Source organism: Pongo pygmaeus, chromosome X (genome assembly GCF_028885625.2).
Source record: "Pongo pygmaeus isolate AG05252 chromosome X, NHGRI_mPonPyg2-v2.0_pri, whole genome shotgun sequence".
Classification (NCBI taxonomy): domain Eukaryota; kingdom Metazoa; phylum Chordata; class Mammalia; order Primates; family Hominidae; genus Pongo; species Pongo pygmaeus.
In genome coordinates, this window is record NC_072396.2 from 78,968,456 (window position 1) to 78,992,443 (window position 23,988).

At 41.7% G+C, this 23,988-nt stretch overlaps 1 protein-coding gene across 1 annotated transcript; it reads right to left on the reverse strand.

Moving 5' to 3' along the window:
- Nucleotides 1-15,839: 15,839 nt before the first annotated feature.
- LOC129025272 (E3 ubiquitin-protein ligase TTC3-like) lies at nucleotides 15,840-22,999 on the reverse strand. Its single transcript, XM_054472994.2, has one exon. The coding sequence runs from the start codon at nucleotides 22,963-22,965 to the stop codon at nucleotides 16,864-16,866; it is 6,102 nt and encodes a 2,033-aa protein (XP_054328969.2). The 5' UTR covers nucleotides 22,966-22,999; the 3' UTR covers nucleotides 15,840-16,863.
- Nucleotides 23,000-23,988: the final 989 nt, after the last annotated feature.

Here is a 23,988-nt window from a genome sequence, read left to right on the forward strand (position 1 = left end):
AGGAGGTCTTTTAGGGCAGGCCTGCTGGTGACAAAATCTCTCAGCATTTGCTTGTCCGTAAAGGATTTTATTTCTCCTTCACTTATGAAGCTTAGTTTGGCTGGATATGAAATTCTGGGTTGAAAATTCTTTTCTTCAAGAATGTTGAATATTGGCCCCCACTCTCTTCTGGCTTGTAGAGTTTCTGCTGAGAGATCAGCTGTTAGTCTGATGGGCTTCCCTTTTAGGGTAACCCGACCTTTCTCTCTGGCTGCCCTTAACATTTTTTCCTTCATTTCAACTTTGGTGAATCTGACAATTATGTGTCTTGGAGTTGCTCTTCTTGAGGAGTATCTTTTTGGTGTTCTCTGTATTTCCTGAATCTGAATGTTGGCCTGCCTTGCTAGATTGGGGAGATTCTCCTGGATAATATCCTGCAGAGTGTTTTCCCACTTGGTTCCATTCTCCCCGTCACTTTCAGTTACACCAATCAGACGCAGATTTGGTGTTTTCACATAGTCCCACAGTTCTTGGAGGCTTTGCTCGTTTCTTTTTATTCTTTTTTCTCTAAACTTCCCTCCTCACTTCATTTCATTCATTTCATCTTCCATAGCTGATACCCTTTCTTCCATTTGATCGCATCGGCTCCTGAGGCTTCTGCATTCTTCACGTCGTTCTCGAGCCTTTGTTTTCAGCTCCATCACCTCCTTTAAGCACTTCTCTTTATTGGTTATTCTAGTTATACATTCTTCTAAATTTTTTTCAAAGTTTTTCAACTTCTTTGCCTTTGGTTTGAATATCCTCCCGTAGCTCGGAGTAATTTGATCGTCTGAAGCCTTCTTCTCTCAGCTCGTCAAAGTCATTCTCCGTTCAGCTTTGTTCCATTGCTGGTGAGGAGCTGCGTTCCTTTGGAGGAGGAGAGGCACTCTGCTTTTTAGAGTTTGCAGTTTTTCTGCTCTGCTTTTTCCCCATCTTTGTGGTTTTATCTACTTTTGGTCTTTGATGATGGTGATGTACAGATGGGTTTTTGGTGTGGATGTCCTTTCTATTTGTTAGTTTTCCTTCTAACAGTCAGGACTCTCAACTGCAGGTCTGTTAGAGTTTGCTAGATGTCCACTCCATACCATTTGCCTGAGTATCAGTAGCGGTGGCTGCAGAACCGCGGTGGCTGTAGAACAGCAGTGGCTGCAGAACAGCGGATTTTCATCAACCGCAAGTACTGCTGCCTGATTGGTCCTGTGGAAGTTTTGTCTCAGAGGAGTACCCGGATGTGTGAGGCATCACTCTGCCCCTACTGGGGGGGTGCCTCCCAGTTAGGCTGCTCAAGGGTCAGGGACCCCCTTGAGGAAGCAGTCTGCCCATTCTCAGATCTCCAGCTGCATCCTGGGAGAACCACTACTCTCTTCAAAGCTTTCAGACATGGCCATTTAAGTCTGCAGAGGTTTCTGCTGTCTTTTTGTTTGTCTGTGCCCTGCCCCCAGAGGTGGATACTACAGAGGCAGGCAGGCCTCCTTAAGCTGTGCTGGGCTCCACCCAGTTTGAGCTTCCTGGCTGCTTTGTTTACCTAAGCAATCCTGGGCAACGGCAGGCGCCAATCCCCCAGCCTTGCTTCCGTCTTGCAGTTTGATCTCAGACTGCTATGCTAGCAATCAGCAAGACTCCGTGAGCATAGGCCCCTCCGAGTCAGGTGTGGGATATAATCTCCTTGTGTGCCATTTTTTAAGCCTGTTGGAAAAGCGCAGTATTAGTGTTGGCATGACCCGATTTTCCGGATGCCGTCTGTCACCCCTTTCTTTGACTAGGAAAGGGAACTCCCTGACCCCTTGCACTTTCCTAGTGAGGCAATGCCTCGCTTTGCTTTGGCTTGTGCACAGTGCGCTGCACCTGCTGTCCTGCACCCAGTCTCTGGCACTGCCTTGTGAGATGAACCCGAAACCTCAGATGGAAATGCAGAAATCACCGGTCTTCTGCGTCGCTCTCGCTGGGAGCTGTAGACCAGAGCTGTTCCTATTTGGCCATCTTGGTTCCACCCAGAAAAAGATACATCTAAATAGGCATGTATCATGAATGGTACTTATAGTACTTGAAGTTGCTCTGGGTAAGTCAGCAAGTGTGTGAATGGTTAGAGAAAGTGAATGCCTAGGATACTACTGTCCACTACTATAGACTTTGTAAACATTTTTAACTTAGGCTATATTAAATTTATATAAAAATAAAGTAATTGCACTACAACATTAAACTGGCTATGATGTCACTGGGCAATAGGAATATTTCAGCTCCATTATAATCTTATGAGATCACCATCATATATTAGTCACATCATTAATCAAAAAGTTATTATATAGCACATGACTGTAGTTGCTTTTTTGGGGGGACACTTTGGCAATCTCCTTTTTTAATTGGTATATTTTGGTCACTCACATTTAAAGTTTTATTGATACATTTTGATAAATATCTACTATATTTGTACCTTTTTTGGTGCATTTACTTTGTTCTTTTTCTGCCTTCTCTAGATTTATTTAACTTTAATTTTAAGTTTGAGGTACATGTGCAGGTTTGTTATATAGGAAAAGTTGTATCATGGGGACTTGTTCTACAAGTTATTTTGACACACAGATACTATGCCTAGTACCCAATTGTTATTTTTTCTCACTTGCTTTATCCTTCACCCTCCACCCTCAAGAAGGCCCAGATGTTTTTTTTCTCCTCTTTGTGTCCATGTGTTCTCATCATGTAGCTCCCACTTATAAATGAGAGCATGTAGTATTTCGTTTTCTGTTCCTTAGCATTGGTTTGCTAAGGATAATGGCCTTCAGCTCCATTCATGTTCCTATAAAATATATAATCTCATTCATTTTTTATGGCTGCATAGTGTTTTATGGTCTGTATTTACCACATTCTCTTTATCTAGTCTATAATTTATGGGCATTTAGGTTGATTCCATGTCTTTGCTATTGTGTATAGTGCTGCAATGAACATTTGCATGCATATGTCTTTATGTTAGAACTATTTATATTTCCTTGAGTATATAACAGTAATGGGATTGCTGAGTCCAATGGTAGTTCTGTTCTTAGATGTTTGAGGAATCACCACGCTGTTTTCCACAACAATTGAGCTATTTTACACTCTGACCAACAGTGTTTAAGTGTTCTGTCTTCTCTGAAACATAAGCAGCATCTGTTAATTTTTTTTGACTCACTAACAGTAGCCATTCTGACCAGTGTGAGATGGTATCTTATTGTGGCTTTAATTTGCAATTTCTCTAATCAGTGATACTGAGCTTTTTTCATATGCTCTTTGGCCAAATTCATGTCTTTTTTTGAAAAGTGTCTTTTTATTTCTCTTGCTCCCTTTTTAACGTTGTTTTTTGGTTGTTTTGGTAACTTTAAGTTTCTTATAGATGTTGAATATTAGGCCTTTCTCAGAGGCATCGTTGCAAAACTTTTCTCCCATTTCGTAGTTTTTCTGTTTACTCTGTTCATTTAATTAGAACCTATTTGTAAATTTTTGCTTTTGGTTCAATTGTTTTCAGCACCTTGGTTATAAAATTTGTGCCAGTTCATATGTTCAAATTTTTGCCAGTTCATATGCCTAGGTTGTCTTTCAGGATTTTCGTAGTTCTGGGTTTTGCATTTAAGTCTTTAATCTACCTTAAGTGGATTTTTTTTTTATGGTTTAGGTAAGGGGTGAAATTTGAATCTTCTGCATATGGCTAGCCAGTTATTTCAGCACCATTTATTGAACAGGGAGTCCCTTCCTAATTACTTGTTTTTGTCAGCTATGTCAAATGTAGGATAATCATAGGTGTGTGGCCATACTTCTGGGCTTTCTATTTTGTTCCATTGGTCTATATGTCTGTTCTTGTACCAGTACCATGCTGATTTGATTATTGTAGCCTTGCAGTATAGTTTGAAATTGAGTAACGTGATGCCTCCAGGTTTGCTCTCTTTGCTTAGGATTGCCTTGGCTATTCAGGCTCTTTTTTTACATTTTCATTTAAATTTTTAAATAGTTTTTTTTCTAGTTCTAAAAAGAATGTTATTTGTAGTTTTATAGGAGTAGCATTGCATCTGTAAATTTCTTTAGGCAGTATGGCCATTTTAATGATATTTATTCTTCCTATCTTTGAGCATAGAATATTTTTTTTCATTTGTTTATGTTATCTTTGATTTCATTGAGCAGGGTTTTGTATTTCTCATTATAGAGATCTTTCACCTAGCTGGTTAAATGTTGTATTAGTTCATTCTCACATTGCTATACAGAAATGCCTGAGACTGGGTAATTTATAAAGAAAAGAGTTTTAATTGGCTCACAGTTCTGCGGGCTATACAAGAAGAATGATGCTGGCTATTTCCTCAGCTTCTGGGAAGGTCTCCTAAAACTTACAATTATTGTGGAAGGCAAAGTAGAAGCAGGCTCATCTTACATAACTGGAGCAGGAGGAAGAAGGGGAAGGTGCTACATACTTTTTAACGAACACATCTCATGAGAACTGTATAATGAAAACAGCCCTGGGGGATGGTACTAAACCATTAGAAACCACCGTCATGATCTAATCACCTTCCACCAGGCCACAACTCTAACATTGTGGTTTACAATTTGACATAAGATTTGGACAGGGACAGAGATTCAAACCCTATTATTCTGCCCCTGGCCCCTCCCAAATCTTATGTCCTTCTCAATTTTAAAATACAGTCATGCCTTTTCAATAGTCCCCCCACAGTCTTAACTCATTCCAGCATTAATTCAAAAGTTCACAGTCTAAAGTCACATCTGAGACAAGGCAAGTACCTTCTGCCTATGAGCCTCTAAAATCAAAAACAAGATAGTTACTCCCAAAATGAAATGGGAGTACAGGCTTTGGGTAAATACTCCCATTCCATACGGAAGAAATTGGCCAAAAGTAAGGGGGGGTTTAAAGTATAACATTTAGAGCCACAGAACCCAGCAGGGCAGTCATTAAATCTTAAAGCTTCACAATAATCTCCTTTGACTCCATGTCCCACATTCAGGGCAGACTGGTTGAAGTGGTGGGCTCCCAAGGCTTTTAGAAGCTGCACCCATGAGGCTTTGCAGGGTACAGCTTCTATGGCTGCTTTAATGAACTGGTATTGAGTTCCTGCAGCTTTTCCAGGTGCATGACACAAGCTTTCAGTGGGTCTACCATTCTGGGCTCTGGAGGATAGTGTCGCTATTCTCATAGCTCCACTAGGGAATGCCTCAGTTAAAATCTGTGTGGGCTACCAACCCCACATTTCTCCCCCACACTGCCTTAGTAGAGATTTTCCATAAGGGCTCTACCCCTGCAGCAAGCTTCTGCCTGGACATTCAGGCATTTTCATACATCCTCTCAAATCTAGGTGGAGGCTCCCAAGCCTCAACTCTTACACTCTGTGCACCTGCAGGCTTAAGACCATGTGGAAACCACCAAGGCTTATTGCTCGCACTGTCAGAAGCAGTGTCTTGAGCTGTATCTTGGGCCCTTTTAGCCATAGCTGGAGCTGGAACGGCTGGGACACAGGGAGCAATGTCCCAAGGCTGTGCAGGATGGTGGGGCCCTGAGCCTGGCCATGAAAGCATTCTTCCTTCCTATGCCTTTTGGCCTGTAATAGGAGGGGTTTCCATGAACATCTCTGAAATTCCTTCAAGGCCCATTCTCCATTTTCTTGGCTATTAGCATTTGCCATCTTTTTAGTCATGCAAGTTTTTCTAGCCAGCCTTAATTCTTCCCTTAAAAATGGGCTTTTGTTCATTTCATTTATTTGTTCACATATATGAGCATTGGTTATTAGAAGCAGCCAGGCCACACGTTGAATGCTTTGCTGCTTAGACATTTTTTTCACTAGATACCTTAAATTATCACTCTCAAGTTCAAATTTCCACAGATTCCTAAGGCATGAGCACAATGTCTCCAACCTTTTTGGTAATGCATAACAAAAGTTACCTTTCCTCTAGTTCCCAATAAGTTTTTTATCTCTATCTGAGACCCCTCTTACCTGGCTTTTACTGTCCATATCACTATCAGCATTTTGGTCACAACCATTCAACAAGTCTCTAGAAAGTTCCAAATTTTCCCTCATCTTCCTGTCCTCTTCTGAGCATTCCACTCTTTTTAACTCTGCCTGTTACAAAGCTGCTTCAACATTTCCAGGTATCTTTATAGGAATGCCCCATCCCTCATTACCAATTTTCTGTATTAGTCCATTCTCAAATTGCTGTAATGAAATGCCTGAGACTGGGCAATTTTTAAAGAATATAGATTTAATGGGCTCATGGTTCTGCAGGCTGTATGGGCAGCATTATGCTGACTATCTGCTCAGCTTCTGGAGAGGCCTCAGGAAACTTACAATCATGGTGGGTCTGTCATAAATAGCTCTTATTATTTTGAGGTATGTTTCTTCAATACCTTAGCTTTTGAGAGTTTTTAACATGAAGGGCTGTTGAATTTTATCCAAAGTTTTTCCTGCATCTATTGAGATAATCATGGGTTTTTTGTCTTTCATTCTGTTTATATGATGAATCACATGTATTGATTTGTGTATGTGAAACTAACTTTGCCTCCCAGGATTAAATCCCAAGTCGGTCTTAGTGGATTAGCTTTTTGATGTGTTGCTGGATTTTGTTTGTAAGAATTTTGTTGAAGATTTTTACATAAATGTTCATCAAGAATATTGGCCTGAGGTTTTTGTGTATGTGTCTCTCTGACAGGTTTTGGTATCAGGATGATGATGGCTTTATAGAATGAGTTGGGGAGTAGTCCCTCCTCCTCATTTTTTGAGGGAATATATTCAGTAGAAAATGTACCAGCTCTTTTTTGTTATCTTGTAGAATTTGGCTGTGAATCCATCTGGTCCTGGGCTTTTTTGTGGTTTGTAGGCTATTTATTACTGATTCAATTTCAGATTCCACTATTGGTCTGATCAGGGATTCAATTTCTCATTGGCTTATGCTTGGAGCATGGCTGTAGCCAGGAATTTATCCACATCTTCTAGGTTTTCTAATTTGTGTGCACAGAGGTGTTCTTAGTAGTCTCTGATGATTAATTGTATTTCTACAGGATCAATGGTCACATCCCCTTTGTCATTTCTGGTTGTGTTTATTTGGAAATTCTCTCTTTTCTGTTTTATTAGTCTAGCTAGAAGCCTGTCTATTGCATTATTTTTTTCAAGAAATCAACTCCTGCATTCATTGATTTTTTTAAAATTTGGAGGGTCTTGATTTTCTTTCATTTAGCTCTGATTTTGGTTATTTCTTATCTTCAGATAGCTTTAGGATTGGTTTGACCCTGCTTCTCTAGTTTTTGTTGTTGTTGTTGTTCTGATGTTTGGTCATTAATTTGAGATCTTTCTAACTTTTTGAAATGAGCATTTAGCCTATATATTTTTTTCTCTTACACTGCATTACTTGTGTCCCAGAGATTCTGGTGTGTTCTATGTTCTCATTAGTTTTAAAGAGCTTCTTAGTTTATGCCTTAATTTCATTATTTACCCCCAAATCATTCAGGAGCAGGTTAATTTTGATATAATTGTATAGTTCTGAGTGATTTTTTTGTTTTCTTTTCTATTTTTATTGCACTGTGGTCAGAGAGAGTGGTTGGTATGATTTTAGTTCTTCTGCTTTTGCTGAGGGGTGTTTTATGTCCAATAGTGTGGTCGATTTCAGAGTATATGCCATGTGGCAATGAGAAGAATGTATATTTTCTTGTTTTGGGGGTGCAGAGTTCTATAGAGGTTTATCAAATCCACGTGGTCCAATGTTGAGCTGAGGTCCTAAATACCTTTGTTAATTTTCTGCCTTGATGATCTAATACTGTCAGTGGAATTTTGAAGTCTCCCCCTATTATTATGTGGGAATCTAAGTCTCTTCATAGGTCTCCAAGAACTTGCCTTATCAATCTGGGTACTCCTGTGTTTGCTGCATATATATTTAGGATTGTTAGGTTTTCATGTTAAATTGAACGTTTTATCATTATGTAATGCCCCTTTTTGTCTTTTTTGATCATTGTTGGTTTAAAGTCTGCTTTTTCTGAAATTTGGATTACAACCCCTGATTTTTTCTGTTACCCATTTGCTTGGTAGATTTTCCTCCATCCCTGTATTTTGAGCCTATTAAGTGTCACTGCATGTGAGATGGGTGTTTTGAAGAGTATAACATTAAGTCTTGCTTTTATTATACAGATTTCCACTCTGTGCCTCTTAAATGGGTCACTTAGCCCATTTACATTCAAAGTTAGTATGTATATGTGTGGATTTGATACTGTCATTGTGTTTTTAGCTGGTTATTGCGTTGACTTATTTGTGTGGTTGCTGTAGAATGTCACTGGTTGGTGTACTTAAGTATGTTTTAGTATTGGCTGGTAATGGTCTCCTTTTCATATTTAGTGCTCCTTTCATGTCTCTCATCTGGCAGGGCTGATGGTAACAAACTCTCCGAGCATTTGCTTATCTGAAAAGGATATTATTTCTGCTTTGCTGAGGAAGCTTAGTTTGACTGGTTATAAAATTCTTGGTTGAAACATTTTTCTTTAAGAATGTAATATAGGCCCCCAATCTCTTCTGGCTTGTAGAATTTCTGCTGAGAGGTCCACTATTAGCTCAATGAGGTTCCCTTTGTAGGTGACTTGGCCTTTATTTCTAGCTGCCTTTAACATTACTTCTTTCATTTCAACCTTGGAAAATTTGATGACTCTGTGTCTTGGAGATGACCTTTTTGCATAAAATCTTGCAGGGGTTCTCTGTATTTCCTGAATTTTACTATTGGTCTCTCTAGCGAAGTTGGGGAAAGTTTCATGGATGATATCTTGAAATATGTTTTCTAAGTTGTTTCCTTTCTACTCACCCCTTTCTGTGATGCCAATAATTTTAATATTTGGCATCTTTATATAATCACATATTTTTCAGAGGTTCATTCATTGCTTTTCATTCCTTTTCTTTATTTTTGTCTGACAGTCGTATTTCCAAAAGCCATTCTTCAGGTTCTGAGATTCTTTCCTCAGCTTGGTATATTCTGCTGCTAATAATTGTGATTACATTGTGCAATTTTTGTATTGTGTTTTTGAGCTCTATCAGATCAGTTTCTTTTTTATACTGGCTAATCTGTCAGCTCCTGTATCTTCTTATTTTGATTCTTAGTTTCCTGTTTCCTTGGACTAGGTTTTCCCATTCTCATGAATTTCAATGATCTTCATTTTTATCCATATTTTGAATTTTATATCTGTCATTTCAGCCAACTCATGCTGATTAAGAACCTTTGTTGGTGAACTAGTGTAGTTGTTTGGAGGACATAAGACACTCTGACCATTTGAGTTGCCAGAGTTCTTTCATTAGTTCTTTCTCCTCTCTGTATGTGGTTGTTCCTTTTACTTCTGGGCTGCCTCTGATCAAACTGATTAGGTGGGGGCAGGGTGGTTATGCTGGAGTCCCTGATTGAGCATCCCTTCCCAGTAAGGAGAAGTGTGGATCAGGACCTGCATAAAGAAGAGTCTGGCCTTTTTTCCATGAAGTGGATGCTCTGTGCTGGGGGTCTTGACCAGCCTCTGGTCCCTGAAGAATTTTCAGAGCCTGGAGACAGCAAGGTTGAGGGTTGTGAGATCACAAATATGGCAACCAGTCCCTCTCACTGGGAGTTCTGTCTTGGGAAGTTGCAGAATTGCTGCTGGCTCAATAGCTCTGGTGGCAGTTGGCTGGAGACCCAGGCCAGGAGGACCAGTTGAGTGAAGAGATACAGGATCAGGGACCCATGTAACAAAGTGTCTGTCCACTTGTCCATAGGAATGCTGCAGTATGATGGAGGTACACTCCAGTCCCCAGTCACCTTCGATTTTCCAGTACCTGAAGGTGGCAACAGTGAAGGCTGCCAAACAGTAAAGATGGCAGCCTGTTCCTTCCTCTGGGAGCTGCATCCCAGTGAGGTACGGCCCTGTTGCCAGCCTGAACGCACCTGCAGGAAGTAGCTGGAGACCTTGTTCAGGAAATATCACCCAGTGAAGAGGAACAGGATCAGGGACCCACTTAAAAAAAGCAGTCTGGCCATTTTTTCATAAAGCAGCTGTGCTGTGCTGGAAATCCACTCAATCCCTTAGTCACCTGGGACTCTCCAAGGCCCACAGGCAAGAACAGCTAAGGCTGCCAAACAGCAAAGTTGGTGGCCCAAACTTTTCTCTGGGAGCTTCTTCCCAGGAAGGTTTGGAACTGCTGTTGGCTGGAAAACACTGGTGAGAGCAGCTGGAGACTGTGGTTGGGAGGTCCTCCCCAGTGAAGAGGAATAGGATCGGGGACCCACTTTAAAAATCAATCTGGCCACATTTTCATACAGCAGATGTGCTGTGCTAGGGGTCTGCATTAGCTCCCAGTGACCAGTGACCTTGGACTTTTCAAAGCTCAGAAGCAAGAACAGCTAAGGCTGCCAAACAGCGAAGATGGCGGCCTTCCCCTCCCTCTGGGAGCTCTATCCTAGGGAAGTTTGAACTGCTGCTGGCTGGAAGACATCTCCAGGGTAGCTATAATCCTGGTTGGGAGGTCCCACCCATTGAGGATGAATGGGATTTGGGACTTGCTTTTAAGAAACAGTCTGGCCACATTTTCACAGGGCAGCTGTGCTGTGCGGGGGGGTCTGCTCTAGCCCCCAGTTGTCTCAGATGCTCCAAAGCCTGAAGGTAAGAATGGCTAAGGTGGCCAAACAGAAAAGATGGCAGCCTATTCCTCCTTCTGGGAGCTCCATTCCAGGGAGGTTTAAAACCGCTGACGGCCACATAACACTAGCAGGGGTGACTGGAGACCCCAATCAGGGATTCTTCCCAGTGAAGAGAAACAGGATTTGAGACCCACGTGAATAAGCAGTCTGACTGCTTCTCTATTTAGCTGCTTGGCTGTGCCAGAGGATCGCTCCAGTCCCTATTTGACTCAGACTCCCTAGAGCCCTAAGGCACTAGCTAAGGCTGTGAAGCAGCAAAGATGGTTTCCCACTCCTCCCCCTGGGAGATGTGTCTCAGGGAGGTGTAACACTGGCGCAGGTCTGTCTGGCTCAGACAAATGTACACAGTGGACTGAAATATTCCGGGTGATGGCCCTGCAGAGTTACAGTGCCTGGTCCCACCTAACAGTGATGGTAGGTCCATTGCGTCTGGCTTATCATCAGCAATCATTTTGGCCCAGCCATGACAGTGCCCTTTGTGAGCTCAGGGTGGTGGCTGGCTGGGGTTCCAAGCCAATGGGTTTTATCCTGTGAGGTGCCATGAAAACAGGACCTGCAGAAAGTCTCTGCTCAGCCCCCTGGATTCAACCCCTTTTCTAAGTGTATATATATATGGGGGTCTATGCCAGAGTTAAGTTGCTTTTGCTGAGAATCATGGGTATCTAAGGTTCTTGGGGCTCTGCATGTGCCTGAGTGGCTGCTCTGCCAAGATTCCACATAGCTATGACTGAAGGCCCTGGCGGAGTGGGTTCATTAGGGAATCTCCTAAACTACAAGTTGCAAAGAAGCATGAGTTCCCAGGGTTTCTCACTCACTCACTGCTTCCCTAGGCAGGGGAGGTTCTCCTGGATCTGTCACTCCCACGTGGGGAATTGGCCTGCCTTACATTTCTCTGTTCTTCGTGAGTTGAGTTATTTCCTTGATTAGTCCCAATGCATGTACCTGGATATTTCAGTTAAAGGTGCTGTATTTACTCACTTTTTCCGTTCCTTTCCATGACAGCAGCACACCTTCATTTTTTTAATTACTTTTTTTTCCCTCAGACTGTATTTTCAAATAGGTGGTTTTAGCTCACTGATTTCTTTCTCTGCATGATCCATTCTGCGGTTAAGAACCTCTAATGAATTTTTCAGGTCAGCAAATGCATTCCATAGTTCAACAATTTATTTGATTTTTAAAAAATGATTTCAATTTCTGTCAAATTTTTCTCCTAAGTTTCTGAATTGTTTTTCTGTATTATCTTGAAGATTATCGAGTTTCCTTCAAACTGCTATTTTGAATTTTTGGTCAGAGAGCTCACATTAAGGTCAGTCACCAGATCCTTGCTTTGACTGTGGCAGTCACGGTTCCCTGTTTTCTTTTGTTTTCTGTGAATGTACGTTTATTTCTTTGCATTGATAGATTAGTTATTTATGCCAGTCTTCTCTGTCTGTCTTGTTTTGGTTTTTATTGCATTTGTTTGCTAGAGATTCGTTTTAGTTTTTCAATTTCTTTCTCTGTACACCTGCCCCACCCCCACCCCACCACTGGGTTGCTACCTCCTTTTTGGCACTACATGATGCCTTAAGCCCAGGTTTGCCTAAGCTTTAGTAACAGATCCCAGCACTGCTCATCCCCAGTGGTGGAGGTTCTAAATGGGATAACCTGATAGTGTGGGAAGGCTGGCTGGGGGTTGTGCCCAGTGGGCCTGTGGAATGAACCACTTACAGCATAGTGCTGCTGAATAGCCACTCTGAATGGTGTCCTTTTTGTCTGAATAACACAGCAGAGTTCTCAGGGCTGTGGGTGATAATGTCCCACTTCCACCCTTTGTGCCTGGCTGTCCTCAGGGAGATTTCTTTTTATGGGCACTCATGATGCATCCTGTGGGTTAAGACAGGGATGGGTCTCCTGCCAAGAACTCAAGATGGTGGAGAAGCTGGTTGTCTGCTTCAATCTCAGGTATTCCAGTGTAGAACACATAAGTCTGGGGAAATTTTTCTGCATCATTGGTGCAGGGCAGATTGTGGTTGATGTGTTGCAGATATATAAATCCAATTCTCTTACTGTCTGCTTGGATTTTTTTTTTTTTTTTTTTACTTCTCTATGCTCCTGGAACTGTCTAACCTTCATATTTGAGTTCTCAGATATTGCTGGTGACAATTTCAACATTGTATGTTTGATTTAGGTTTTCTCAGGGAGGGAGGGTGAGTGAAGCCAGCTTGCTTCTATGCTATCATTTTGGAACTGGAAGTTCATCTTTTTTTGATCTGTTGATTTGATAACCAAGAAGGCTGCTAAGTAACTAATGGGCAAGTAGCTTCTCAGATGATATAGGATTGATTACATTAGAACCACATAGTTCATTTTTTTTTCTTTAAATGTGCTGAATGCTACTCCTGTGTTAATTTTCTTTGTGCTTGTCTCTGAACCATGTGAAACTGCTTTTCCTGGATTTTCCATCTTGCACTATCATTGCTCTCTGTTACAAGATGCTGCAAGAGATTTTGCTAACAAATTGCTTCTTGTATTCTATACAGAGATAGTCCTGGGTTCATGAGTGCTACTCACACACTCAGCTTCTTTCTAACGATGCCCACTGATGCCCTATTAACCCACAGAAGATGCTTTTTTATGTGAAGTGTGTTGGCAAATTAATAGATGGCAAACTGATTTGCAAAAGTTTCTCCAGGTGACAAGGGAGAAGCTTGTTTTCTTACAAGATGATCTCACTCGTGCCCCTGTGTGGTCTTCCAACTTTACACCCTGCATGCGAGAAAACCTTCCATGGGCCTCACTCTTAAAATAGATAGAGCAGATACCCCACTGGGGATGCCTGCAGAAGAGTTTCCTCCATGCCGTCCTAGGAACCACAATCAGGAGATTAAGGTCCAGATTGTGAGACCAAACCGTCCCTCATGAATGAACACTCAGTGCACCAAAACCTCACTGACTTTTCTAAGGGTAGCCAATGTTCTCCAAAGCTCTGATTTACGGACAACTGAAGGCCCTTGGGGGAAAGGTAGACTATCACATGTGAACACAGACGCCTATGGGACAACTTTTTGTCAGAATTTTAAAGGCAACGTGGGACTGTTTCTCATAAGTTCTCACTTAAACACATTGTCCTGCCTCATATGGACCATGTCTATCTCTTCCCTATTTGCAAGTTAGAGAGAAAGAGGATCTCCTGTCACCATGGTCTTGGCTGTTTTCATATCATAGCTCCCAAAAGAAAGGACTGAAATGGACAATTTGTTTCTGGTTTTGAAGAGTGAGGCTATTGAGCTATGCTGAAGTAAAAAAGGGGAATGCAGCTCCTGCCTTTGGTCTGGTGGATCATCCCTGCTTACCTGCCTGTACCCCTTGCACCAACCTCTAGCTGTCTGCTTTTTCCAGATCTGTCTGGTCCTGGTTTCCACAGCTATTCATGGGGCTCTCCAGAACTGCCTTTCCAGGATGGCTCTGCTTTGTATGCAAAAAGAACAGTACTGTCCACCAGGAGGATAGGCCAGAAACCTAGAAAGATTTCTAGAAAGAGGCTATAACTGAAGCAGAAGTGGGGATCAAGGGATGGAGGGAAGGGGTCTTTTTTCAACTACAGAAGTAACATCCAGGGTGTCAACCACGTTTCTATGGAAGTGTGCATATGTGTGTGCACACACATATACAGCTGTAGATTAGCTCTAGCTGCTGTGAAAGTAGACCGTGCTGTGTGTCTGGTATTTTTCAAACAAGTATCACAGTGATGGACAAGGTTCTGTCTACTTTCCTGCCCTTCATTTCTCTTCTTTCTTCGTTCACCTCCATCTCCTCCTCCTTTCTCCTTATCCTTTATTTCTTCTTCATCATTATCTTTGTGTCTTTGTCTTAATCTTTTTTCTCTCTCTCTCTTACCTTCTTCCTCTCTTTTTCTTCCTCCTCTCTCTTTTACCCTTTTCATTCTCTGGTAACAGCCCCAACCCTCTTGCAGTTATCCACATAGGGCCTTCTTCCAACTATCCCCATCCCTCCAGACATCTATATTCAGCTAATCCTTGCAGAGTCCTTCTTACATTATGTCTCTTCTTTTCTGTGGTCATCATTTTTCTGGCTGACTCTAAGTCTCCTCCATCTTAACCAGTTTCCATGATTTTCCCAACCTCAAATGTTCCCAATATTTTATTAAAGTAATCATTGTAAACCTTCTGGTCCTTTGCACACATCAGCCAAGTTCTTTACAGGGCACCTCTGGTAATTTATCACCTTTTGCTTTTAACTCTTTCTTTCTTTTTTCTTTTTCTTTTTCTTTTTTTTTTTTTTTTGCTCGTTTTAGAATGTTCTTTATTCTGACCGTTGTTGGACAAATATAAGGCATGTTCACAGGTATCTGAAGTTATGTACAAAACACACTCATTCGACAGATATTCCTCTTCTCCTTTTGTACTTGCTGCTGCAAACTGATCTTTATGCATGTTAACACCCATAGTGCTCAATTCTTAGGGATATGCAGACAATGTTCTGGGGACCACCGTGGAGAACCTGTTTCAAACTAAGACATGAGCTTCTATGAACTAAATCACTAAGACATCAGAACTCACGGTGAACAAAGGCAGAGGAAGGTGACCAAATCAGCTCATAATCTTATGACTCTAAGTTTACAGTGGAGCAAAGAATACATCGAAAAACATTTTTTGATCCTTCATGTTGGAGAGAAATGGAATGTGTCCAGAATTCATGGTTCTATATTTATCACTGTCTAAAAGTCACAAAACAATATCTAATTTTTTCATGGTTTCAAATGCAGTTACAGTTTTGTTCTTAGGCCACAGTACAAGATTGCATGCATTACTTTACACAAATGTCAAACACAGAACGACTGTAACACAGATACCTCAGGGTTGTCTAAAGACACAGCTTCTCTTTTTGTGGTGGGGTCAGGAAGGAGAATGATGGTGGCCATTTCCATACACAGCCTGTTGTGTGCTCAGCACAGCTGGATGCGGATCCCAAGAACTTGCTGACTGACTCACAGAAGAGGACAGAAGCTGCTGAGGAAGGCAGCAGAGTTCAAAGAGCAGTCTCCAACCGGGGGCTGGGATGATGGACACACATCCTCGATTCCAGAGGGAAAAAGTCTTAGTCAATACTAGTTAAAAACTGTTAATGATTTTTGAAAATCAGATTACATCTATAAAAGATGAAAAGTAAACACTTAAAACAATCTATTGAGGGGAACATAAAATAATAAAAAATCAAATGCAGATGGGATTTCACAAAGAGGAGATTTGAATCTTTTGATCTAAATCAGCCAATATTTTAACATTAACTATAAATTATTAAAATGTAGTTTGCTTATGCCCATTCTTAAAATGCAGAATCTTTGAGGAAAAATATAGGCATATTTTCAGGAATACAGACTCTTGTAAAAAAATTTAAAAGTCAGTATCATCTCTCTTGCGGAGCTACTAGAACAGGTTTTTCGAACACAAAAGGAGATCAAATGTGGGGCGCTTGAATATGTTAAAAATTCTTTTTTTTTTTTTTTTTTTTATGAGGCAGAGTTTTGCTCTTGTTGCCCAGGCTGGAGTGCAATGGTGCAATCTCGGCTCACCACAACCTCCGCCTCCAAGGTTCAAGCAATTCTCCTGCCTCAGCCTCCTGAGTAGCTGGGATTACGGGCATGCACCACCATGCCAGGCTAATTTTGTATTTTTAGTAGAGGCGGGTTTTCTCCATGTTGAGGCTGGTCTCAAACTCCTGACCTTAGGTGATCTGCCCGCCTCAGCCTCCCAAAATGCTGGGATTACAGGCATGAGCCACTGCGCCTGGCCGAATATGTTAAGAATTCTTATCTCAAGAATACTGCTTTGAGGCACTCACAGTACTTTCCAAAAGAAGCTATCCACCTCAAAGAGCCCTGCACAGCCCCAGCAACCCATGAGTGTGGTAGCCATCATTTTGTTAGCCACTGCTTGGCCATCATCAAAGTATTCACTCAGAGTGGGGAAATTACTTAATATCAATGATATTAATGATTTCCATGGATTTAGCTTTGTGACACACAATGCACAAGGGTCTTCAGATGTTTGCTTTTTACAGCAATGGTAGGAAATTGTCATTCTTCCGATTCAACACGCTGGTGGATGACACTTTAGTGAAGTGTGACTACCTAGAGGAGCAGGAAGGCGGCTCCCGATTCTCACTGGGCCAGCCTCTTCCAGAAGGTGCAGGCTACTTTTCTGACAGGAGATCACGAGCCTGGCAGGCTGGGCAAGCGCTCTGCCCTTTAAGCCACTGCTTAAAACACCCTTTGTGATACTTGTGCCCACATTTGAGCACACGCACGTTTTTTGATTTGAACACCTCGTGGCATATTTCACAGGAACTTGCACCCGGTGCAACCCTCACAGGAACATCTTCTGCTTTCTGCCCCTTGGTTTTGGGTGATGGTGCAACAACCGCCAAGGGTGGGCCCTGGGAGGACCTGGTCACGGGGGCAGCAGAGCTGGGCTCATAAGTCCTCTTGTCCTTCCCTGGGTTTGGCTTTTTCTTTTTCTGTTCATCTAGAATGTGTTCTGTCACTCTTTGGACAATTTCATCAATACTCAATCCTGAAAGTGAGTTCTTGTTTTTGCTTCGCACTTTTTTAATAAAACTAGCAAGCTCAGTGCTGTTGTAACATGGGAATACCACTGACAGGTGTTCAATAATACTATTGAATGGCTTTTTTGGAGACTGGCTTGAACATGCAGCACATCCTGGAGGAACAGGCTGCTTCCAATCAGCCACAGGGCTTTGCTCTGACAGAGCTTCCTGGCCAGCCCCTTTTGGTCCTGGCAGCTGAGTGGCTTCAGGCTGAGAGGGGGGTGGCCCTGGCAACAGCGCAGAAGGAGCCTCCCCTGGGGAATCACCGGCAGAGAACACACTGGGATCCCTGTGAAGTGCTGCGTGGTTTCCAGTCACATCGCTTGCAGAAGTCATAAGCCCTTGGTCATCATGGCCTGAAGACTCAGGGAGTAACTCAGGATGAACCGTGTTACAGGCAGGAAATGAGAGCTCGGAAATCTGCACTTTAGAAAGTTCACTGAGCCGAGAACCATTTTTAATTGCCTTAATTTGTTCTTCAAACTGAGACTTTGCTTTCTCAGTTTCTTTTGTAACATTAGAAAGAAACAATTCCCATGAACATATATCAGACTCCATGTCAGGATATGCTGCAGGATCATGGCTAATCAGCTCTAGCTTCTTCAGATAGGCTTCTGCTTGTGACTCCATGATCTGTAGCTTATACACTTCACTCTCCTTCCAGTTTTCAAGTACAGATACCTCTGCAGCCACAGCTCTCTGATGACTCTCTTCATAATCCTCTTTCCCTTTCTTTATACACTCTTCTATTTTCATTTTCTCGTTTGTAAGTGTGTTGCTGATTTCAAGGGACTGATCCAGATGTAATTCATGTTCCTTATCCTTTCCATCATTTTTCTGGGTATACATTTCATTGGCATTTGAAACCTTTTTAATTTTCTTCTTCAGTGATTTTAGTGTTGCTTGGATTTCTTTTTTTTCCTGTTGCCATTTTTTAATTTCTCTTTCCAAATCTTGAAGGAACCAATCTAATTCTGTCTTTGATATCTTGTTTTCTTCTAAGTGCCTTTTCAACTTTTCTTCCAGGTCCCTGGTCTCTTCTAAGCCCTTAAGTTTTATCTGCTCATAATTTTCATACACTTCTTTAAGTTGGTCTTGTAATACTTGGTACTCCTTTTCAATCTGTGAAATTTCCCCTTGTTGTTTCTCAAAAGGATTATAGGGCTCAGTATTGACTTCTTGGTGTGTTATGTTCCAAGATACCTGTATGGCAACCATCTGCACCTGTGGAATGTTTGTTACTGCACTGGTGCTTTCTGGAATTACTTCACATTTGTTGTTAGAATTTCCACAGTGCCCATCTTTTCTGTTAGACTCACTCAGGACTGTATGAGCATCACCTGTGCTGCACTGTGACTTTACAGATATTACCGAAGAATCCTCACGGATCTGTGTTTCGGAGGCAATCTGGTGACCAGCAGCATTCTCAGCATTCAAATGATGACCCTCAAAATAGGCAGTAGCATTTTTATCTGCTCTGTCATTGGCTACAAAAGACGGCACCACTGGTACTGATCTTGGTAGCTGATATTCAGGAGAAAGGCTGGCCAAGGGTGTATATATGCTGGTGTACTGGGGCAAACCTGGTAGCCCATTTATGTATGCTGGTGGTGTCCGGGTGTTATCAAATCTCTGGAAAGGAAGATACGTACAGTATCCTGTGACTAAATGGGATTGAGCCCAATAAGTTGGTTTCACATCCTCAAGAACTGGTTTGGGAGAATTAGAGGAGACTCGCTTGTAATTTGCATCCTCAGAGCCTGGTTTGGGAGAATTAGAAGAGACTCCTTTGGGTTTCCCATCCTCAGAAACTTGTCTAGAAGAATTATCGGATACTGGTTTGGCCTTCACATCTTCACAAGCTGGCTTGGGAGAATTTGCAGGCACAGGTTTGGGTTTCACATCTTCAGAAGCTGGTGCTGAAGATGAACCTGATACTGGTTTAGACTTTACATCTGGTTTAAATTCCCTAGCAGCTGAATTCAGTGGTAGTTTAACTTGTAAATACTCTCCTGCTTTTGAAATGTCTTCTACTTTTGCTTTAATGTTTTTCTTCTTTCTTTTCTTCTTGAGCCGTGATGCAACTTTCTTCAATGCAATACAGTTGTCAATCACAACAAAACGAGGACATCCCAAGAGAAAAGATTTTAAACCTCCTGCTTTTTCTAGTATTGGTCGAGTTTCTTCTGGGAAAAACTCATATTCTTCAGAGAACATCTTGTGACTCATGTCCAAGGGACCATGTTCCTCCAACAACTGAGAGAAGTAATCATATAGAGTTGAACATTTTTGTTTTGGGTTCATGTCCCACAGCTTCTTATTGCGGACAACATATTCATTACTGTGTTGGTCATAGAGAGCTTCAAATTCTTCTACGTCTTGCCGAAGATGGTCAGGCACTGCAAATGGGCCTGCAGTATCTGAATTTTGATTGCTATGGTCTTCACTTGAAGTGATGATCTCATTATTTGGAGTTACTGAAGTTGTTCCAGACCCAACTAAGATAGGCTTTGAGTCCTTTGATTTCTTTTTCTTTCCTTTGTTTTTCACCTTGGTAGAACTAAACGGTGCTTCGCCACTGTCTTGTTTCCTTAACACAGTACAGCGGCTGTCCATTATATCAAAGAATTCATCTAAAGCACTATGTAATGCTGGGAACTTGTCTCTGTGTTCTTCTAGCAGCCATATTAAACAACGGGCTTCCTTCAATGATGTTGGCTCAAAGAAATAATCAAGTTGCTTTCCTTCTATAGAGTCTAGTTTGTGACCATATTTCTCATTCCAGAGGAAAGTCATGATGCTAAAATCAAGCTGTTTAAGAGATGCTTCATACCGAGAAAAGAAAGGTCCTGTGGCATCTAAGCCAAAGCTATTAAGTTTTTGGATCCAGGCAGCTAATTTGGGCTCCACTTCTTTAAGCTCACTCAAAACATGCAGAAATATTCTTGTCTTTACTCTGTTCTTTTCTTGAATCAAGTGATGAATAACATAGTCCACTGCTTCATTTAGAAAATTTCTGCTTGAAAAACAGGTTGTATAGTCCTCTGTGCTCAAAACTTTCCAAGAAAGCAATTCTTTGAGAAGCGTGGCTGTATTCCATATGCCGGATTTAATCTTGTCAGCATACTGCTTTATACACTGTAGAATTCTGTCATCAAGGAACTGACAATGCTGAACATCGTCTACAGTTTCTTTCTGCTCTTCATTTTTGGGTGGATTACTTTCTCTTAAGTCCTCCTCCATTCTTTCTTGTGCTAATTTTTTTGCTTCCTTTTTTTGGATCTTTCTCTTCAATTTTTTGTCTTCTTTCAGTCTTAGTTTCTCTAGGCTAGAACATTTCTGTTTCAGAATAGGTCTTGGAGGAACCTTTTCTTTTATGACCTTGTGTTCAAATTCACATTTAACTTGACCACCACTGCTGAAGATGATAATCTTAGAAATGACACCTTCACAGTCAGGGGTAAGACATATTCCTTGTAGAAAATCCTTGTCAATTTTATCATTAAAGGTTGTAGTTTTTAACTTCTTCCAGCAATTCATGTGAAATTCTATTTTACAGTACTGGCAACAGCTGATGCGTATAAAACCCTTAAAGTCTGGATCAGTTATGTATATCTGGATCTTAGAATATCCACAGCACTTCTGATAGCAACAAATGGCATCTGGCACTGGAGGGAACTTGCATTCTTCAACAAATTTCTCTAACAGCATCTTTATTTTTTCTGGCTGAGACTCTTCAATAATCACATTACTTGTGGGCCAAGTTAACACTCCAGGAAGACGACAAATCAAGGTTCTTGCTTTCTCAAAGTGATTGAGAGCTTCTAGAAATCTGTTTTTTTTCAAATATACTTTTCCAATTCCACAGTAGGCCAAGCAATCAAGTCCCTCATTGTGGTAGTGTTCAATAATCCTCTTAAACTGGTTTTCAGCTTCAGATAGTTCTTCAGGCTGTCCTATTCCAAGGAGAGAAATGGCAAGTCCATAGACAACCAAGACATAGTTAATCATGGCCAGGTTCAATTGCTTTATTTTTTGAGGATCTAAACCATTCAGCAACTCTGTAAAGGCATGTGCGGCACTGCGGCAACGCTGCTCCAATAAAGCTGTATAGCCATCTTGAATTAAGCTTCTCAGCATTGTCATTATATTAGCAAAATCCTGGTGTGCAGCTCTGGAAGATTTAGAAAACTGTTTCTCCAATATGTTCTTCAAATCTGCTGGTAAAGTCAATTGTGAACTAGAACTGAACTTCTCTGATTCATTGTTTCGAGATTTTTGTTTTCCTTTATGTTTTGGAGGCTGATTTGATGGTGGTGAAAATTCAGGATGACAGTCACAATCATCTACCTTCAATGCCTTATCCATCACCTTTAGATTCTGATTACCACCGTTGGCCATTTCCTGATTAATTTTTCTGAAATCTCTTTCCTTCTCCACAAAGTTAAGTGACGTACTAAATACAGGTGCTGATAAACTCCTAGGTGTGTAGGCCCTGTTTTCATAAAAGGCTTTAATTGGATTCTTATTTGCTGTTCGACCTTGTAGGTCTTCTATTTGTTTTTGTAACTTTACATGCTGCTGAATTAGATCCTTGATTCCCTCAGGGTCATTTTTACAGAGTTTTTGAGCTGTTATGTTTGCTTGCAGGGCCCAGTTATATTCCCCCAGCATAGAAAGAGCATCACAATAACGATAATGACCCTTTGGCCAAGTGTTCTTCAGAATAGTGGCTCTCTTTCCATCACCGAGTGCATTTCTAAACTGTCCAGTACGAAGAAAACAAAGAGCTCGGTTACCATAAAGAAGGTAGTTTTCAGGTCTATATTCAATGGCTCTGGTGTAATAGATAATAGCTATATCAAATCTTTCTTTGGAAAACTCTTCATTTCCTTTCATTTTCATTAGTTCTCCTTGCTCTATACAATCCATACAACTTTGGGTTTTAAGTTCTTCAAGCAAATTGCAGTCTTCCATTACAATTTTAGTTATGTAGTACTTGTATTCACTAAAGAAAATACTTAACATAGGCCAACAATTGTCAATTGATCCTAATTTAGTTAGAATTGTTACATCGCCTGCATATTTTATCCAATTCAGAGCTTCTTCCATTGCCAAGATTTTATTTTCTATTTTATAACCAATTCTCAATAAGCCTCCAATAAGGAGTGAATCATTAGCAACTTTCTTTGCCAAATCCACAATATCTTCCATCAACTCAAGATGTTGTAATCTCTTCAAATTTATCTCGGAAGCACGTGAATTGTTGGCGTCCACACAGGGATGCAATCGTGATATTACAGAACTGTTTTGATGTTGAAACAGAAGTGGCCAGAAGATGTTTATTTTAATGGCATCACAATAATCTTGCAGGACAGAAATTGGTTTACTACACCATATACTGCAGATGTCAAATTCTAAATTCCTCTCACTTTGGACATAATCTTTATATTGCTTACCCACCCCATCACAGTAAAGCTGAGTCACACGAACATAATCATCGGTCATAAATTCAGCAGTAAAGACACAATCGTCCACGTAAGGGCAATCTTCTAACAAGGCATAATCCGCCATAGTGAAATCTCCCTCAGCAAAATTGTCCGTGATGCACAAGTCACGCACACACGGAGGAGTGTGGAAGGCCTCGCTCCCCTGGCATCTCGTCTGCAGCGGGACAAGGTAACACATCCGGGAGCCCGGCCGCGCGCCGGGTGTGCACTCACCCGGGCCTGCAGCCCGCGAGCCTGGGACGCGGGCATCCGCCGCCGCCGCCGCCGCCGCCGCCGCCGCCGCAGCATCAGCCGCCGCCGCAGCCGCCGCCGCCGCCGCCGCCGCCGCTGCTTCCGCCGCCGCCGCCGCTGCCACCTCCGGCCCTTCACGTCAGCGGACGGTGGGAGGGAGCGGGTGCTTTTAACTGTTTCTGTGTCAATACTGACCACAGTCATTATTTTCTCTGGCTGTCCTTTAAAGTCGTACTGGCTGAAGCCGTGTATCCTTTGCCCACAGACCAGAGGAAGGGGAACCAGGTCCTTTCAGGAAAGTGCATGGGGATGCCTCTCTCTCATCATGTCCCCTGACTCCCAGGTGTAATCATAATCTCCGCATGGAAGTGCCAGGCACACAGAGAGTGCTCTTCCTGCTGCCTACACTCCTGCTAGACAGAGCCCTGTCAAGGTCATCATAAGGGCTGGGATCCACTAACAGCTTTGACCTTAAAGCAGAGTCTGATATTGGGGATGTCATTTCTTCACTCTGATGTACTAATTTTTTTTTTATCTATACGCTGATGAGAGGCCGCTCAGACACCTGCAAATTAGCATCACACTCCCCTAGGTTCTCTAGCAAGATATTCTGGGAGGAAAACCTCTGAATCTTATTTCCACCTGTTGCTCAAGGAAGGGACTGTTTCCAAAGAAAATCACAGTCGTATACAGAGGAGCTTTTCTGTGTCCCTTTTTCTCCTTTGTTCCTTTTCCCCTCTCTCTCTTTTAATGGCACCCATTTCTTCCCATCACTTAGAACCACTGAGAATCTTTTTTTACCCTGGCTTATAAATTGTGTAGAATTCCTGTAAAGTATGGTGCTCCTTTGTCTGTTTCCATTGTCTCTGACCTAATTCTTGACTGACTGGCCATTTACCTGATCCACTTTAAAAGCCAGGAGAACTGTGTTCTCATTTCAGAAGAAACTGTGTTGCCCTGGCCAGTTTTC

Excerpts from the sequence above, each read along its gene's own strand:
- LOC129025272 (XM_054472994.2), bottom strand. The coding sequence starts at position 22,965 with ATGTGTTACCTTGTCCCGCTGCAGACGAGATGCCAGGGGAGCGAGGCC.